The 20,743-nt window shown below is 43.5% G+C and overlaps 1 protein-coding gene across 1 annotated transcript; it reads left to right on the top strand.

Moving 5' to 3' along the window:
- The first annotated feature begins 441 nt into the window (after window positions 1-441).
- On the top strand, window positions 442-11,479 carry LOC124260598 (leucine-rich repeat extensin-like protein 3). The gene is made up of 2 exons (XM_046694920.1): window positions 442-533; window positions 10,279-11,479. The coding sequence occupies exons 1-2, from the start codon at window positions 442-444 to the stop codon at window positions 11,477-11,479; spliced, it is 1,293 nt and encodes a 430-aa protein (XP_046550876.1).
- The last annotated feature ends 9,264 nt before the right edge of the window (window positions 11,480-20,743 follow it).

The raw sequence follows: 20,743 nt of genomic DNA, 5'->3' as shown, positions 1-20,743 counted from the left end.
TTGCCATGAGAGAATACCCACTTGATGATGTATCTCGCAGACGCATGAGGTGACGTAGCGTGACATTCGACTGGAGAAAAAACAACTAAAAACAACGCATCAAACGGACACCTTTCGTCAACATCTACGTCGACATTTCAACCTGGAAGTGTTCAAATCGATCAGAGAAAATCAGTTTCAAGTTGAAAACTTTTCGCCAATGGAAAGCTGTGTAACATGTTTGCTGTTAAGTCCAAGAAATTGCCGAAGTAGTAAGAGGGGTTAAATATTTGTTTGAGGTAACAAAAGTATTTATTAAAATGACCCATATTGTCGATCAATATCCATACCAGTTTTCGCGTCTCCATTTAGTACAAACGCAGGATGGTGACTAACTGATTACTGATATTAAAAGGTTTATAACATACTCAGCAAGGTATGTGCAGCCATAGCTTCTCTTCCATGGCTGCCTTCAACGTGGCCTTGGCGAAAGATGAAGTTTATGTGTGTGAAGCAGCAAACCCTTCCCATGCTCATACGAATTCCCTACAAAGGTAGAGTCAATTGTGCGTTTCCTGCTATGTCTTGAGAAAGTGTTTATGAAACTGGTTTCCCAAAGTGATGGTATCAGGTGTTCGCGAAAAGATGAGTAGTCCGTTGATGTTCCTCTTGTTGAAGTAGAAATAGCTATTTGTATCTGACATGTTTGTCACTGATGTGTCGCATTTACCATGAAACTGACTCTGTTGTACTGTAACCTTGATCAACCAACTCGAGGATGTACCCATGTGGCAAGGACACAATGACTTTAAGAGAATGATGGTTAAACAAGGTGCTTCAGACACCTCGCTCTACGAAATGTGATTATTTCGAAAGAAATTCTTTCAGGATCTTAAAGAAGAAATTGAATGTTTTTTACCTGAAAAATTGAAACTGTCACCGAAAAAGCTTCGTGTTTTGAAAAAAATAAATTTTTCGTTAGTCCTAAAACATTTTTAGCTCGTAGTGGGAATGAAAGTATCCCTTTTGGAAGTGTGTGCTAAAACAGTGTATCAAACAAGACTCCGCGCATCGAAACAGCCTATTGAATGATTGGCCATAGAATTTGTCCAACATTCTATTGCTTGTTAAGTAAACTGTGAGTGAATTGCACCCAGTGGTTAGACACATGAACTCGGCTGCCGTTATTATAAGGGAATATTGCTGACTGTAGCACGTCCTCCTATAATGAGAAGTTCAAGATTTCATTCTACACCAAAGAAATGTCGTCATTGAGTGAGTGAGTTATTATTTAACGTCACATCGGCAATATTTCAGCCATATCGTGACGATCATTGAAGTGTATGAAGGTGTTGTATTGCATTGTACTGGGACATGTCTAACATATTGTACATTGTATTACTTCTTCGGCGTAAAGCAAAAAAATAAATAAAAAAAATAAAAAAACAAACTCGGTTGACTGAAAATAATTGTATACTAATTTCCTGGACTTCAGTCAATGAATTTCTGGCCCAGATTAGGTTATTTATAAACCGCCACAGATCTTAACATATTACCGATTCTATTTTAATAAAACTGAACAAGGTATTTACATGTCATGTCACAGTTGAACTTTGAATTAATTTGTGACTGTCCTCCAGTTACAATTACGTAAATGAATTGCGAGCCGCCCGCAAAGACCAGACCCGTAAAGTTCCGGGTTAGAACTGGTCTTTAACAACCCATACTTGTCGTAAGAGGCGACTAACGGGATAGGGTGGTCAGGCTCGCTGACTTGGTTGAAACCCGTCATCGGGTCCCAATTGAGTAGATCGATACTCATGCTGTTGATCACTGGATTGTCTGGTCCAGACTAGATTATTTACAGACCAAAGTCATGCAGGTGGAACATAACTGCGTGCAGCGTTACTGAAAACACACAGAGCTAAGTGTCCAAGATGAGTAAGGCGTTGCTATATTACAGAGTCCTACACCCTCCTTAGATATCCTGGGCATGCCATAGCCATTCAATATGATATAAACCAGAACCACTCGCTTCACCTTGATTCGTTTTGGAAGTGACTTCATCGTAACTTACACCACTCATGAGAGATAACATTTGACGGATGTTTTCTAGTATGGTGTTAATTGAACCAGTGTTTTGTAGCACTGATGATGTCTTTGGAAAGAAGTAGGCTTCCACAAGATTCCAGCTGCTCCAGCGTTTGGTGTCTACATTCAACAGTTTTTACTTGCGATCGATTTTTGAAGATTTCAAAGAGCGATATACAAAAAGAATGTTTGATCTGGTTTACAAGTATACAATAAAGCTTTCAGAAAGTTGGTAGATATGAAGATAGAATTTTTTAAATATGACACACCTGTGGTGACAACAATGCCATATGCAGCTTCCTGTCTGGCTCGTAGCAAATGTTCCAGAGGACGGGACCCGGTTAGAATTCATCTTCAGTAACCCATACTTGTCGTAAGAGGCGACTAACGGGATAGGGGAGTCAGGCTCGCTGACTTGGTTGACACATGCCATCCAGAGGCCCAGATAAGCTGCGAATCCGGGTAAAATACGCATAGAATTACGCATTGAAAGATAATTGTTGCGTACCAATTACGCATTTAAAATGTTAGATACGCAGAAAGTTTAAAACAAATGCGTACGGAATATATTTATAAAAATCGCTTGCGTAATGAAAAAGACATCGAGTGCTATCAAGTTGTACTGTTAGTATAGGACAAGTGTTGTACTGTCAGTATAGGATGAGTGATTTTTTATGAAATCATTTCCATTATATTTAAGTTGGTTTTGATTACCGCCTAGTTTTCCATTGACTGCTTGTTTACAGTAACATCGGTAAAAATGTGTGAATTTAAATGGCTTCCGTATTTTACCCCATTCCATGTGCGTACAACTTCTGCTTACCACGTTCATGAGGGTCCGTATAACCTTAGTGTTGATTATATATATTTTACATAAAAACTGTAACTAAAATTACACAATGCTAAGTTATATTGATTTGGGTTAAATAATAGTACTCTGTATTATATTTTACTGACGACTGCGTCAAAATTCGTGCCGTTATATTATTGTGCATGTTTGAACTTGATCGAGGACAGATAACAAACAGGCCTGAAACCATTGGACGAAGGTTTTCTGGGCATTGTTTAAATGAATCAGTGAGAATTAATTAAGACACCAGGTGTTTGTTAAAGGTTAAGCTTGTCCTGTTCCACCGGTAGTAGCTGATGCTCATAAGTTACATAGCATGGTGTGGTAGCCTAATGGTTAAAGCGTTCGCTCATCACGTTGAAGACCCGTGTTCGATTTCTCAAATGGATACAATGCACGAAGCCTATTTCCGGTGTCCCCAGCCGTGATATTGCTGGAATATTGCTAAAAGCGGCGTAAAACCAAACTCACTCACTCACATAATTTACATAAATTGTAAACCATTTGTTTGTTGGCTGAGAATGACGTCTACAGTGAACATATACATGTATATCATGACTGTATCGTTCCCAGTGATTTGTTTAACTTATATTTCATTTTCTTCAGTGTTTCTTCAAGTGAACAGTTGACTTGCCTGTGCATGTGTTTGCGACAGATGTAAGACACCGGTGAGATAGGATACGCTCCAATTTCGCAAACTCCCGGTATCATAGCAATGAGATAATGCATATAAGACAGGAAACATACAATCGACTTTTTTAGCAGTATTTCTCATGATGCAGTTGGACAGTATGTAGCCTAGTGGTTAAAGCGTTCGCGCCTCACGCCGAAGTCCCGGGCTCGATTCAGACATGGGTCCAAATTGTGATACCTATTGCTGGTGTTCCCCGCAGTGATATTGCTGGAATATTGCTATTAGCAGCGTACAACCATAATCACTCGCTGAATCAAAATGGTTTGTCGCTTTTAATTGCACAACCGTGTCACTCATTGCCACGCTCTATAATTTCTAACAGTAATAGATCTGGCAAAAGAGGTTCATATTGACGAGATTTCACTGTTACAGGGACTGCCTGATTCTCCACAGATACACAGTATCTGTATGTATCATACGTTCTGGTATGATGAATATCCAGGGCCCCGTTTCACAAAGCTATCGTAGCGATACGTCTGTCGAAGGTCTATGTTAAGGTATAGGAGGTACGACAGTCGTAGCGCAACGATAGCTTTATGAAACGGGGCATTGGAGGCACGCACGCACACACACTCAGACAGACTCAGGCACACAAACTCAGTCAGACTCAGGCACACTCACTCACTCACACACACACACACAGACAGACAGACTCAGGCACACACACTCAGTCAGACTCAGGCACACACACTCAGATAGAATCAGGCACACACACGCTAACGCACACACACTCAAACAGACTTAGGCACACACACGCTGACGCACACACACTCAGTCAGACTCAGTCACACAAACTGAGTCAGACTCAGGCACACAACGCTCGCGCGCGCACACGCACACACACACACACACACACACTCAGTCAGACTCAGGCACACACACTCAGACAGACTCAGGCACACACACGCTCACACTCAGTCAGACTCAGGCACACACACGCTAACGCACACACACTCAGTCAGACTCAGTCACACAAACTCAGTCAGACTCAGGCACACAACGCTCACGCACACACACACACACTCTCTGTCAACTCAGGCACACACACTCAGACAGACTCAGGCACACACACGCTCAAGCACACACGCTCAAACAGACTTAGGCACACACACGCTCACGCACACACACTCAGTCAGACTCAGGCACAGACACGCTCACGCACACACAATCAGACTCAGGCACAGACACGCACACGCACACATACTTAGACAGATTCAGGCACACACGCTCACACACACATACTCTGACTCTGACACACATACACACATGACGAAACAACACACATAGACACACACGCCGATACTCACACAGACAGAGGGAGAGGGAAACACCTGCGAGAGCTGGGCTGTCGATGAAGCATAGAAATGAATCAATGAAGCAGAAACGTTAAGATAAGAATTGCCATATTATTCCAGTAGCGTCAAGAATAATCTATGAATATTACAATTAATAGAGGAATAGAGGAGCGTCCAAATTCGCACCTAGGTTCCCATGATCCTGCCTCGCCTACGGGACACAACTCTGCTCAACGGAAAACATCACCCGAGAGAACCTGGCCGACGGTGCCTACCAGTTACGTACAAGCTCCTGTTCCACATGTGGGAGGTGTGTGTAACTCTGACAGGGTTGGGGGAAAGACATCATTTTACAGCGCTTCAAGAAATTGTCAATGTACGAGGCACTCTTATTTGATGGTTGCTTGGTTGGTTTGTTGTTTCACGCCGCCGAGTCTGTAAATATATGTCGACCAGACAATCCAGTGATCAACAGCATGACCGTCGATCTATGACATTTGGATACAATGACATGGGTCAACCAAGTCAGCGAACCTGCCCACCCGATTCCGTTAGTCGCCTCTTACGACAAGCATGGATTAATGAAAGTCTTCAGTAACCCCTGCTTGTCGTAAGAGGCGACTTAGGGGATCGGGTGGTCAGGCTCGCTGACTTGGTTGACACATGTCATCGGCTCCCAGTTCCGTAGATCGAGGCTCCTGCTGTTGATCACTGGATTGTCTGATCCAGACTCGATTACTTACAGACCGCCGCCATATAGCTGGAATATTGCTGAGTGCAGCGTAAAACTAAACTCACTCATTCTAATTAAGGTTGTAAAGTACCTGGGTAAAGTACCTGGGTGTAATATTTGAAACATGCCGTGTACAAACTTAACGTTCCTGTACCACTCACCCATTATATACGATTTTATGTATACCACGGGCTTGTGGCCTACAGTTAAGAAAATAAAGAATAATGCAGAATAATTGAATGTTTAAAACTTGATACTAGATTTCGGCCTCATACCAAATATCTTAAAGCAAAACGTCAGGAGGAATTTATTATTACATTTGCTTCCAGTTTCAACAGCGGAGGGGGCATTAAACAATTCATTTGTGTGGATCACATATCTGCTGTAGTCTTGATAACATGTATGTCCGAGTCTTAAAACGGACCCGAAAGTACTGCAATAATGTTGCAGACTCTTTTTTGTATCACCCGTGAGGATTCGAGTCAGAATTAATCTTCAGCAACACATATTTGTCGTCAGATGTGACTAACGGGATCGGGTGGTCACGTGTTTGATGCACGTCATTGTGATTCAGTTGCAACAAAGAACAAAGAAACAAAGAAACGAACTTTTTCCTTCAGAACATCTGCCAACAGTCTGTCAGTGCATTGAGGCCTTCACATATCTTTAAATAACTCGTACAGCTGCGTCTTATATTGCTCTTCGTGACGACCTTTACAAATAACTCATCTCTCGATAAGGTATTTAATATGTAAGAATATCAATAATAACTCCTTCTCTGTTGCAATCTTTAGTATGGAACAAACTAAAGTACAACTGGAATAAAGTAACTGTGCATTATTTGATGTTTTGCCATTTTTAATGCAAAAAGATAATAACATGATTTGTGGTGTTTTCCTTAATCGAAATCTGTATGGTTTGACTCTTAGCATCGAGACACGCCCTTGAAGAGAGGTGATGTCAAAAGTCAGTTCACAAATTCAGTATCGTGTGTATCCACCATTGGCGTTGATGCAGGCAAGACAACGACAGCGATTAAAGAAAGTTTGCGGAACATGTCTGAACCAACGCTTGTCCCAATCCAGCTAACGTCAGTGGCTGATTCTGGGACTGACGTTTGACGTAAACGGCCCTCCATTTCATCCCAAGCGTGCTCGTATCGTCGACAGGTCCGGAGAAACAGCTGGCAAGGGGAGTACCGGAATGTTCTGCCGTCACATGAGCGACGTGTGGACGGGCATTATATCGTTGCAGCGTGACTTTACGTCTCTGTCCTTGTATGAACGGGAGCACATGAGGCCCAATGATCTCATCCCTGTATCGCAGACCTGTCAGATTGCCATTGGCAAAGTCAAGTTCTGTCCGATCATGAGGCGTGACGCAATGCAGGCCGTCGGGGACAGATGTTGTGCTCCCTCCGTCGGTCCCGTACAGTCCTGGAACTGATTGGACGTAAGCCAGGGATGGTCCAAGCAGTCAAACTGGCAGAATCGATTCCGTAGACAACTCAGCCGAATGTGGTTGTCTTGCTGACGTGATGTCACGCGTGGCCAGCCGGTCCCGAGGCAAATCTCTCGTGTTCCCATTATGTTGAAAACGTCTCCATAGCGATGAGATCGTGTTTTGATGGACACCAAAATGTCTGGTCACTTCATTTCGGGCCATTCCAATCTCCAGCATACCCACGGCGAGGAGACGCTGATTTTCTGCAAGCCGTGGCATGACGTCCGCGCAGTTTAGACTGAAATTAAGACTGTTTTCTACAACATTTAGAGGCTAGAGAATAATCATCCGTTCTTTAATTTTCAATTTCAGGTGTGTGAACTTCAGGTGTCAAAAAGCATGCAAAATATGAGTAAGTTCATTGTGCACAAAGTGCACGTCCCACGCTCGATACGTGACATCAAATTTCGTGCAAAGTGCTTTGCTGCATATTTATGTATGGTCATTATTCTAACTTTTCAAATAACTTTAATTTTGTGCAAAGTTATGTTATGCACAGCTACGTTTTGTATGAGTTACAGTCTATACGAAATACCGCACTGCCAGTGTGAATTTCGGGTAACCATAAAAGGCAACGGGAATTGATAAACAGAGTACAGTTCAGGTTATCAGTTTCAGGTATATATCGCATAAACTGTGCTCAACTGACCCAAGCCAAGTATCTTTTAAGAGAATTAATTCTCTTTCACCATCAAAATGAAGATGGTTTATGAATGTTGTATGATATAGTTTATGGGCGGGGCAACAAACATAGTGGGAATCTGGACTTTTTTTTATATTGCTCAGTATTACGAAATATTAAAAAACACTGCTCAGCTCGACAAAACAATTAAATTACATGGACATAAATTCCTGCATCAGCACAATAAAATCTTATGATAGGAGGATATGATGACAAATGCGTGACCAGTGCTTTAGGTGTGGCCATTGTGTGTAAGGGGAATGAACTTCTCGGCAGCAGTGCACGTCCTTGCAGTTGCTACGTGTTTGTGTCACCCTACCGCAACAACGTGACATGAGTACTTTCCTGTACGGGCAAACCTTGTCATATATAACCATGTCATGTTTAAATATCGTGGGCGTGACACGTTCTTTGGTGGCCTTTTAAAAATATTGCCCAGCATCAATATACTTAGATTCGGTCCCATAAATGAAAGTCATTAATCATAATGGTTCTGAATATGCTGTGATACTGGAGCTGGCACGATGCACTCAATCTGACTTGTGACCAATCTATTGATCACGACTGATAAAGTTTTCGAATGAGTGAGTTAAAATTGAAGTCATCAGTATTGTTTCAGTAAGCTGTACCCGAAGTCTGTATATAAGCAGGGAAGATGCAGGCAAGGACGAAATAGGATATTTTTATTAGAAATACAGTATATGATTTCCCTGATGATGAATCATTTTCAGATTATGACGACTCTAAGATCGTTTTTATTTCAATTGGTAATCTAGGTAGATGTACTCATTTATCACCCTAATGGTTGCCTAGCCTGGATCGATCACATGATCAGATGCACCTGATCAACATTTATACAATCCTAACCTACAACGAGCTGTTTCACCATCAGCCCTGTGTGAACTGGTCACCCGTAGGCTTGTAGTAACATGCATCTACCTAAAGAGGCTCGGTTGGTCAGAATCTGTGGCCGATGACGTGAATCGTTGCTCATTGCATTAGTCACTGGATTGTGTAGTCACGACTGTTTCTGACTTTGACGTTAAACAAACAAAAACAACAAACAAACACAATACTGACAATCCGGGAAGCACAGATGCAACGTGGCATGGCTATGGATAGCCACTCACTCACATACCCACCTTCTCACCCACCCACTCTCACTTCACCCTCACTCCAACCCACACAAGTGTCCACTTACTCACTCACCCGCCCACCTATGTAGTCACCCTATGTTTGTTTGCGTGTTGTTTCAGCAGGCCAAAGAATCTCCCAGGAATCAACCTTGTTAATAATATTAATAATAATAATAATAATAATAATAATGTGTCCATTTATATAGCGCCAAACTCCACACTAGGTATGCTCATAGCGCTAACAATCAAGGCACAGCACATTATTACCCCGGATAACCCAAGCTGCCTGTTAGGCGCTAGAAGGTTATATTCATATGACTTTTTCCACCGGGTACCCATTTTCCTGCTGTGTGAACAGAGACAATTTTGAACAAACTCACTTGCCTAAGGTGAGACCACATGTGTCACATGTGCTTCGTTGTGGGGTAGGAAACTCTCAGGAGTCAAGCTGCCAAACACGGTCACCCATCCAAGGACCCTCCGAGCTCGACGCTGCTTAACTTCACCGATTTGTGACCTGAGCTTTGAGCACAGGACCACGCGCCACCTTGTTCCAGAAATCCAGCCCACACATCAGACTGTAGTACATATACACTCCACCAAACTAAGGTGATTAGTGACCTATGCATGAGGTCTCAACCACAACTAATATAATGACCGCTAATATAATGTCAGCGTGTGACAGATCACTCTATCAACCATCTGATGTTATCCATTGAGTCACAAGACTTGTATTTCATTCTTGATTATCCTCATCATTTACAAATCCTATTCACAAGCTAAACTAAAATTAATGATTAGTTCACCTGCTGATTTCACTCTTCGAATGAACTTGGTCTGGCATTAATGATATCATGCCCTAGTATTTTCACATCACGTTTCAAATAACGTTTTCACTTTCCTAAGATTAGACCCATATATATATATATATATATAAGAAAATGAAAATGTTATCCGAAACGTAATGTGAAAATGCTAATATATGAGTCGAAATCCTGTAAGTTATTCAATATTTCTTTTCATCAAACTGGTAAGTGATGATCACCATTTAAGCAAGGACATTGTCTCAAGTGTCACTTGATCAGGAGATCGCATTGTTTATAATGTCTTGGGGGTTCATGTACACTTAAAATAGTTGTCGCGAATTTTGAATCAAATGTATACTTCAGTAAAGAAATATCAAAGAATCACTGACCATGGTCAATCATTCAGGAACCATTATCTTCCCCACCTCTTCCTCCATCTACTCCTACTCCACCCCCACATTCTCCACAATCCCCTAACTACTACTTCTTCCTCACCTTCTGCTATCAAGCACCTCTCCACCACCTCTTGCTAACCACCTCCTGCTCGATCACCTCCTGCTCCACCATCCCTGCTCCACTTCCTTCTCTATCACCTCCTGCTCCACCATCTCCTTCTCCGTCACCTCCTACTCCATCACCCCATCTCCTCACCTCCTGTTCCATCATCTCCTCACTCCACTCACCCTACTCACCACCACTTCCCCTAACGTCCCTCATTCCCTCCACCACCCCCTCACTCCCTCCACCTACTCCATCATCATTCCTCACTCCATCATCTACTTCCCTGTCCTCCTATCTGTCCTCTCTCCCCTACTCCACCACCCCTACTCCACCACCCCCTACTCCTACCCTACTCCAACTCCTACTCCACCATCCCCTACTACCAACCACCTCCACTCCACCACTCATCCATCCCCCTATCACCCCTACTCCACCATCTCCATCCCCTACTCCTGTCACCCCCTCATTCTACTCCATCCTCTCTCCCTCCACTCCACCTCACTCCTCCACCACCCCCCTTCTCCATTTCCTACTCCACCACCCCTACTCCATCACTCCCCTACTACTCCATCCTCCACTACCCCACCACCTCCCTACTCCACCACCCCCCCTACTCCTCACACCCTCCTACTCACCCATCATCCCTACTCCACTCCACCCCCTACTCCACCTCACCCCCTACTCCTCTTCTCCCTATCCCCTACTCCATCACCCCCTACTCCACCATTCCCTCACTCCTCCGTCGTCTGTCCCTTCCCACTGCACCATCCCCTACTCCGTTCATCCCCCTTCCACTACTCCTCCACCACTCCACTACTCCTCCTCCCCCACTCCATCACCCTGTCCTCCCACTGTCCCCTACCTCCACTCACCCCCTACTCCTCATCCCTCTACAACCCCCACTCACCCCCTACTCCACCATCTCCTACTGCCCCACTCCATCACCCCTCCACCCCTACTCCACCCCCTATCCCTACTCCATCCCCTCCCCTACTGCACCATCCCTACCTCCACCCCTACTCCATCATCCCCTGCTCCATCATCCCCTACTCCATCACCCCCTCCATCGTCCCCTACCATCACCCTCTACTCCACCTCCTACTCCATCCCCTACTCCCATCACCCCCTACTCCATCATCCCTATTCCATCACCCCCTACTCCACCACCTCCTACTCCATCACCCCGTACTCCATCATTCGTGTGTGTGAGTGTGTATTAGTTAGTGTTAGGTAATTAGTAATATCAACTATTTATTTTAGTAATCGGTAATTAAACTCTGTCAAAAAAGAAACGCAACCCCTGTATTTTAGAGATTTTGATCTGAAGTTTTAAGACGGCACAGCATTTTTATTATTTAAGACAGAAGTCTGAAATTTGGCAGAATAATAACCAAGATGGGCATGTTTAAAATTGTCATTTCAAAAGTCATCTCACAGACACCAGTTTGTCACCAGGGGGGCGTCTTTCTCAGTATCTCGTATGAGCACCACGAGCTGCAATCACTGCACGGCATCTCCTTGGACACGAACGGATAAGACGCCGGATTCTTTCCTGGGGAATGGCTCTCCACTCCTCCTGCAGTGCAACGCCGAGCTGTTGCAGCGTCTGTGGCGGCGGCTGACGTTGACGTACGCGTCGACCTGAGTATCCCACAGGTGTTCAATAGGGTTGAGGTCTGGTGATTTAGAGGGCTATGGCAAGACATTGACGTTGGAATTCTGCAGAAAGTTCATTGTTGCACGTGCAGTATGAGGCCGGGCGTTGTCTGTGGTTGAAAAATCTGTGTCTGTTGGTCAATAATCGGGAGAAGGTGAGGCTGTAATACGTGGTTGATGTAACGTTGGGCTGTCAGGTTCCTTCAACGATCACTAAGTCTGATTTCTGGTTGTATGAGATGGATCCCCAAACCATAACGCTTTCTCCGCCAAATCTGTCCCCTGTCGGACGCAGATGGGCGCAAAACGTTCATGACGTCTCCTATACACACGTTTTCTTCCGTCGTGATGTTGCAAAAGAAAACGGGATTCATCAGAAACCAGATGCGCCTCCAGTTTTGTAAAGTCCATATCCTTACGTTGTTGCACCACCTGAGTCGTCGGCGGAGATGTAGGGGCGTAGTACAGGTCCAACAACTGGTCTACAGGCACGTAAACCCGCTTCTTTCAGACGGTTCCTAATCGTTTGAGCTGACACTCTCCTCAAACCTGGTATTTATGTGTGGCAGTCACGGTTGGTAGGGCATGCCGATTACGCAGGTGATGGACCCGGATGTACCGATCTTGAAGGGTCGTGATTCTTGGCCTTCCACTTCTCGGGCGATCGTTGGTCAAATTGAAGTTGTTGTAGCGGCTCCAAAGTCGGGATATCGTTGTTTTGTGAACATTTAGGTGCCGTGCAACAGTTCCAAAACTTTCTCCGGCTTGAACACGACCAATGGCGATATTTCGGTCGGCAGCACTCAATCGTGGCATTTTTCACACAGCTTTTCATGCGACAAATGAATGAATATAATTGAGGACAGGGGTTGCGTTTCTTTTTGACAGGAGTTTAGTTTAGTTTAGTTTAGTTTACTTTAAGTTCCATCTCTTAATAAACCTGTAGGTTTAGTTTGTTTTAGTTGGTTGCGTTCATAGTTTAGTGTTTTAGTATGTAGGTTCTCTTTGTGGTTTAGTTGTAGGGTTTTCTTTGCGTTCATTTATCCCTTTGGTTATTTGGTTCAGGTAATTAAGGGTTGTATTTCATTGTTCGCTTCTCATATCTTCATTTCATATTGCTTGGTGTTATTCTCTCTTTATGTAGGGTATCATATTTATAAGCCCCTGCGTGCGTACACCTGCACTTTACTTACCTGCATTAGTTTATTATCTAAACACAAATTAAAGGTAACTCTAAACATGTAATTTATTTAAACATTTAACTTATATTCGTTAAGGGTAACTCCCATACCATTTACGTAAATCAATGTAAAAATTCATTAAATCCTACATCTAACGTATTCTCGCGTGCTTCACTGTGTGCTTTGAAATCTGTTTTGTTACAAATTCTTCACGGATTTACAGTCATCAAGTGTCGCGTGTTGTGTATTTTTCGCGGATTTCGTGTTTCATTTACTCATCAACTTTTCTACGTCGTGTATTACTCAGTTGTTTGTCATTTGTGTATTCATATTTATTCTCCAACATGGCTGAAGCGGGAATGTCAGAAGAGGAGGTGAAACAACTTGTTTCGTCACTGAAGAAGTTGGATTTGAAACCCAAAGCTGATACACCTCAGGATCTCTTAGCGTGGATCTCATCAGTTAGCAAGTCGACTCAGGAACTTAAACCCTCTATTCCATCCACAGTTACGCTAGCTAAGACGCCACAGCTTCCATACTTCTCGGGAGACAGGAAAGGGGACGTCGACTTCGACCAGTGGAAACATGAATACACATGTCTCTGTACAAGATATTCGGAGCAAGATGTCATGGACGCCGTACACAAATCACTTCGTGGGAAGGCAGCAAGAGTCGCCATGCACATTGATAAGGATGCTCCATTGGACTCTCTCATCACCAAGCTGGACAGTGTCTTCGGAATGGTGCACACAGAACACAACATCATGGCCGAGTTCTATACTGCTAGGCAAGGAGAGGAGGAATCAGTTGCCGATTGGGAATGTAGACTTGAGGACATCTTGGATCAAGCCATCATGTTAGGAAAGGTGAAGCCAGGAGAAAGGGATGTCTTACTTCGCGACAATTTGTGGACCGGGCTTCGCTTGGACCTGAAGGACATGTCAGGTCATAGATATGATCATGGAGGATTACTGGAAGATTTTCTCAAGTACCTACGACAACTGGAACAGGATCTGCTACAGAGGCAACCAACAGCCAGGAGGTAACTAGTAAGTCGTCTGTAACCAAGGAGCAGTCGGAGCTACAAGAGATCAAGGGCATGCTCAAGTCAATGTCAAATGAGATTAACAAACTCAAGGAACAAGTCAAGAACGAGAGACCACAAGTCACAGAACAAGGTCAAGGTAACCAATGGAGTCATGGCCATAATCAAGGTCAAGGTCAGGAGTATGGGTACTTGCCACCCAGGAACTGGACACGCCCATCAAGGCCAAGATGGAACAAACCTTTCTGTCAAGGTCGAGGACAAGGCAACCCTACAGGTCGTGGAGATCCGGGATGGTTCCAAGGATGTTTCCGATGTGGACAGCCAGGTCACATTCAGCGTGGATGTCATGCACCACTTCCGGGCCAGGGAAACTTGCAGGGGCCTATGGGGAGGGGCGGACCATGGGCCTAGGATTCAAGGTCAACACCCATCAACAGTTAGTGTCCGAGTTGGTAGGCGAACCAACTGAAACCAACATTATTGTCAATGGAATCAAGACCAAGGCTTTGCTTGACACTGGAGTTACGATCTCATCTATAGCTGAACTATTATCGACAGAACTTTCCAGATGTTCCCCTAGAACCACTGAAGCAGCTTCTTCATGTCGAGTGCGCGGATGGAGAACTTCTACATTACAGTGGCGTCATTGCTGTTGATATAGAGGGATCTGGGAGTACATCTACCAAGATACAGAGTATGCTACTCGTTGTGCCAGACAGCCAGTACAACAAGACAGTACCTATCACACTTGGGACCAACATCTTATCCATATACCTTAACCAGTGTCAGGACAAATTTGGACCAAGGTTTCTCCAGCAAGCAAATCTCCATACACCGTGGTATTTAGCCTTCAGGAGTATAGTGCTAAGGGAGAAAGAATTAGCCAAGAGGAACTACTCTATCGGTAAAGTTAGGAGCCAAGAGTCTGCTCGCAAGATAATCCCTGCCAACTCGGAGATTCATATCTCAGGTTATGTTGACCAGCCCCTACCATATCATGCTACTCATGTCATAGTTCATCCCACTACTGGATCACAGATACCAGATGACCTTGACATCACGCCCACACTTGTCTCATATAATGGAAGTGGTCAGAAGCTTCATGTCGACGTACATGTATCTAACCTCACTACAAGAGCTATCAGCATTCCTTGCCACGCAATACTCTGTGAATTGCAAGTTGTCAAGTTGGAGGATGTACCAAGCTCTGCTTCCACACAGGACTCTAGTGTACTTGACCTCATGGACTTCAACGAGTCTGCCGTCTCAAGTTTGGAACTAGCACAAGGGAGACAAGTCATCACTGACTACTTGGATATCTTCTCTACCGGCGACACAGACCTAGGCCACACAGAAGCAGTCAGACACAGGATTGACCTCAAGGATGACATCCCATTCAAGCAACGTTATCGGCGCATACCACCTGCCATGTACGAAGAAGTCAAGGAGCACCTTAACCAACTTCTACTCTGTGGTGTTATCAGGCGTTCACGTTCCCCATGGTCATCCAACGTTGTCCTAGTTAGGAAGAAGACAGGGAAACTGCATCTATGTGTGGACTTTCGCCAGCTCAAACTATTAAGGACAACTACGCAATTCAAAGGATTGAGGAGATGTTTGAGGCACTCTCTGGATCTCGGTATTACACTACGCTGGATATGAAGTCCAGGTATCACCAAGTGGAAATCGAAGAGACTCATAAGGGAAGAACTGCTTTTACAGTTGGACCCCTAGGCTTCTATGAGTACAACAGAATGCCCTTTGGACCTTGTAACAGCCCAGCCACGTATCAACGGCTCATGAACGAGTGTTTCGAGGGACTTCACCTGAAAATCTGCCTCATCTACCTAGACGATGTTATCATCTTCTCATCATCATTTGAAGAGCAGCTGGATAGACTGAAGCAGGTATTTCAGAGAAACTGGCCTCAAGCTCTCACCTGACAAGTGTTCCTTCTTCAAGAAGAAAATCAAGTTCCTTGGCCACATCGTTTCAGAGGATGGTATTATGGCGGATCCAGACAAGGTCGAGAGAGTACTGAATTGGCCACGACCATCAAGTCCAACAGAAGTACGACAGTTCCTTGGTTTTGCGGGCTACTACCGAAAATTCGTAAAAGACTTCGCCAAGATAGCCAAGCCACTCTCAGCACTGATGTCTTATGGGAAATCCAAGAAGTCAAAGAAACCATCAGGGGAACCATGGCACATGGGGGAGGAACAGGAACAAGCTTTCAACCATCTGAAAGAAATGCTAACTTCACCGCCAGTCCTAGCGTACCCTAACTACGGGACACCATTTGAACTTCACACAGATGCCAGTGGCAAGGGAATCGGCGCTGTACTGTATCAGGAACAGAATGGTGTCAAGAAGGTAATCAGTTATGCAAGTCGAGGACTAGGGAAGTCTGACAGAAACTACTCGGCACATCGTCTGGAATTCCTTGCACTCAAGTGGGCCGTATGTGAGAAGTTCCACGACTACCTGTATGGAGCGAAGTTTACAGTTCTAACAGACAACAACCCGCTGACTTACGTCCTTACAAGTGCCAAGTTGGATGCCACAGGCCACAGATGGCTAGCAGCGCTTCGAGCCTATGACTTCAACATATTCTACAGACCGGGATTGAAGAACACGGATGCGGATACTTTGTCAAGGCTCCCAGAATACCAGAAGTTTTCCTCGGAACAGCTATCCATAGACTCAGTCAAGGCAATCTGTGGAGTTGTTCATGCTCAGCCCTACTTTCATCTAGTCTCTTGGTCAGTATCTTATGTGGTTGTCATCTCGCATGTTGCGGTTTAGTCTCTAGGATCGAGATCATGGTGATCTGGACTGTGTTTTTCCCATGTATATAAGATGACGTACACACCAGCAGTGTCACCTATGCATTGAATGCAGGAGCTCAGGTCATGCCAACCTGGCTAAAGCTTTTGTTTATTACATTCGTTGTAATTAAAAGTCCATCCGCCTCACACCCCAGTGGCTTTGTGGTTCTTGTTAGAGCAATAACTACATCCTGACGCTACTACACTAATGCAGTCGTTTACTCTGTGGTGATTCCCACAAACGAGAGCATGGTGCAGATATACCTGAAAAACATATATACGGTGCGAATTCGATCAGTGGTGCTTGCATGCAAGGGACGCAACTCTTGTGGCGATTAGACATATGAATAGTTCGTTCTACATTCACTCCGAATATCCCGGTTCGATTCACAGTATGTGAAGTCTTGGTCTGTCCCAGCTGTGATCAGATCTTAATAATGCTCGAGGTGAGGAACACCAAAGCCGCTGTCGCTCATCCACGAAATGTTACGAAACGACAGGTAATTTTATGTTTCTATGTGTCTGTCGAGATTCAGTGAACGTCAGTAGTGCCGTAATAGGGCATAATTTTTGTATGTGTTTCACGTAGCCACCAAATTAAAAATAATAAAGACAAAATTATCCGAATAATTTTTTGGATTTTCATTTATTGTAATTCTTATTACAATTTCTCGCGTTCTTTGGTCTTGTGGCAGAGGCTGATTAAACTATTTTAGATAGATAGACATATATGACGAGGCGGTACGTTTTAGGTTCGAGTCGGCGGTGTTGGAATGAAAAAAAAAGTTTTTTGGGTCGGTCGGGCGATGAGAAACACAAAAATAAAAATGCTGCCCATATGACATAATGATTGGTTTTAGGTAAATTAAATTATAACAATACTATGCGACTAAACTGAGCATGGGTTATCAAAATATCAGCTCCGTACTATAAGTACACCTACGTGGTAGATGTTCAGGCACATCCTGATCAATTTACTACTGACTGATTCACTGACTGACTGACTGATTCACTGACTAAATGACAGATTCACTGACTGTCAGTTTCACTGACTGACTGACTGATTCACTGACTGACTGACTGACTGACTGACTGATTGACTGACTGATTGACTGGCTGACTGACGACTGACTGATTGCCTGACTGAATGGCTGATTCACTGACTAAATGACTGACTGATTGACTGACTGACTGACTGACTGACTGACTGATTGACTGAATGGCTGATTCACTGACTAAATGACTGACTGGTTTACTGACTGAATGACTGGTTCACTGATTGACTGACTGATTCACTGACTGACTGACTGATTCACTGACTGAATGACTGACTGACTGATTCACTGACTGACTGACTGATTCACTGACTGAATGACTGGTTCACTGATTGACTGACTGATTCACTGACTGACTGACTGGTTCACTGACGACTGACTGACTGATTCACTGACTGACTGGTTCACTGACTGACTGACTGATTCACTGACTGAATGACTGACTGATTCACTGACTGAATGACTGACAGATTCACTGGACTGACTGACTGGTTCACTGACTGACTGACTGATTCACTGAATGACTGACTGATTCACTGACTGAATGACTGTCAGATTCACTGGCTGACTGATTGACTGACTGACTGACTGACTGAATGACTGGTTCACCAACGACTGACTGATTCACTGACTGACTGACTGATTCACTGACTGACTGACTGACTGAGTCACTGACTGATTCAGACTGATTCATTGACTTGACTGTTTTTCTTTTTAATTGTTGATTTGCTTCTAAATATTGCAATATTTTTATCAGCACCATCAAATAACAAGGTGAAAGAGATCATGTCACTTGTTTATTTGTAAAGATGATAAAGATCAAGTACCATTCCCTCCCACCTCAACCTCAGCTGGTGTTCGCACTGCGAGACTCGCCTCCTATTACCTTTTAATGGAATCGTGAGGGCAGAGATTCATTTATTACTCTATATTCTTCTCTAATGATCTCATCATAGGAAGGATGTCATCTAGAGGGATATTGTCATCGTTGAGATGAAGAACCTACTGCGACCGATGCTGTCAGCATGGTGTGCGATAGACGTATGACAAGTATTGGGTGACGATAATGACAGCACTTTGATATCAAGACGTCTCCTTTGAATACACTTGGGCAAATAATTAAGTTTATTTACAGATTGATGTCTCGTTCTGCTCCCAGCTGATCCTAGTGAACTTTGGGATATTTAGCTTTCGTGACTGATATTTTAAGAAACTCGTTATATTTACATTTTTTAACATTATGTTACACACTACACCGAGATTTCGGACATTTTGGGACTCAGACGTTTAATGTTTTCTTTTCCCGGCACACATTTTCGGCAATATTTTGGCCTATATTATATATATTGGGGCATATGCACTCACTTGAGCTTTCTATTGATACAATATAAGACTTATTATCCCTCACGACTTGCCTGAAATCGACAATTGAAACTTGAAGGCGAACAGCTTCCAACAGAGAACACTTGCCATATATGGAATGTAAACAATTGCTCCGTACATCGAAAACTGTCGCACGCGGTGTTCTCGGTGTTTGCCGAACTGGTTTCAATGGCAAGTTGTGCGTAGGATATTCGTAAAGAGCGCTCCAAGGGACATAACTGTATCGGGTTGGCTTGCCGAAATAATGTTCGGCCGGTATAATGAATTTTCACTGCGTTAGCCTCATACTCTGTTTTTGGTAATTCGTGAACCTGAAATAATGTTCGGCTGGTAGAGGGCGTGAGAGTCGATTTAATGCAACGTTGCATTTAATTCATTCGAACTTTTTAATTTGATATTGTAATTCTAAATACGTAATTTAAAAAAAGAAGAAGTATGTTTTAAAGTACACATTAGCCATCCAAAAACACTCGCGTCATAGTCTATATTTATTTACAGAATTCCCAAAACACAATTGCGTGATAACCTCCTTTTCATATAATGTGATTCTTAAATCTGGAAATCTTTTCATCTCTCATAAGCAATGGCAAAACCTCATCACGCCTTTTACAATGACAGATTTTTAAGATTGTCTAAGTTTGTACATATGTCGGCCGGTAGTACCTGTATCCCACAACTGTTGCCAACTCCTTGTAACAGATTTCGATAAAACATTTTCAAAATCTTTAGGGATTGGTTGAAATTGAAATAAATCAACTTCAGGAAACCGTAATCCGGATTTGGCCAAATTATCTGCAATCTCATTCCCATGTATTCCAACATGTGCTGGGACCCACACAATGTCGCATGCAATGTACTTCATGTTTAAAGATGCATCCAACTTTAATATCTCAGGAACAATGCCATCTCCAGATCCATTTGCACCAGCTACTATAGCTTTGATTGCTGCCATGGAATCTGTAAAGATAATTGCTTCATGGTCACGTTCATCTACCCATCTCAATGCTTGCAAAATGGACAAAAGTTCAGCTGCAAAAACAGAAAGATACTCAGGGAATCTGAACACCTTAGCGATCGATAAATTGGGTATCCAAAGAGCCCCTGCAGTACGATCATTGGATGGTTCTTTCGATGCATCAGTGTATATAGGTGTGAAATTAGAATAATTTTCAAACAGAAAGTCTTGAGTTATCACTTTTATTATGTTTTGGTCCATTCTCTTATTCACGATTAAACTGAGTTCAGAATTCAATCCAGGCTTTAGCAGAAGCCACGGAGGTGTGACAGGCGGAGCAGAAGGATCAACTGGGTTATAGTTGTAA

This window comes from Haliotis rubra, unplaced genomic scaffold (genome assembly GCF_003918875.1).
Source record: "Haliotis rubra isolate DU_JTF1 unplaced genomic scaffold, ASM391887v1 Scf77, whole genome shotgun sequence".
NCBI classification, from domain to species: domain Eukaryota; kingdom Metazoa; phylum Mollusca; class Gastropoda; order Lepetellida; family Haliotidae; genus Haliotis; species Haliotis rubra.
The sequence above is the reverse complement of the archived record's forward strand: the minus strand, read 5'-3'. Positions and strand labels throughout refer to the sequence as shown.

Coding starts and splice junctions, on each gene's coding strand:
- LOC124260598 (XM_046694920.1), top strand. CDS start 442: ATGGCTGCCTTCAACGTGGCCTTGGCGAAAGATGAAGTTTATGTGTGT. Junction 534..10,278: donor CATACGAATTCCCTACAAAG/GTAGAGTCAATT, acceptor TCTGCTATCAAG/CACCTCTCCACCACCTCTTG.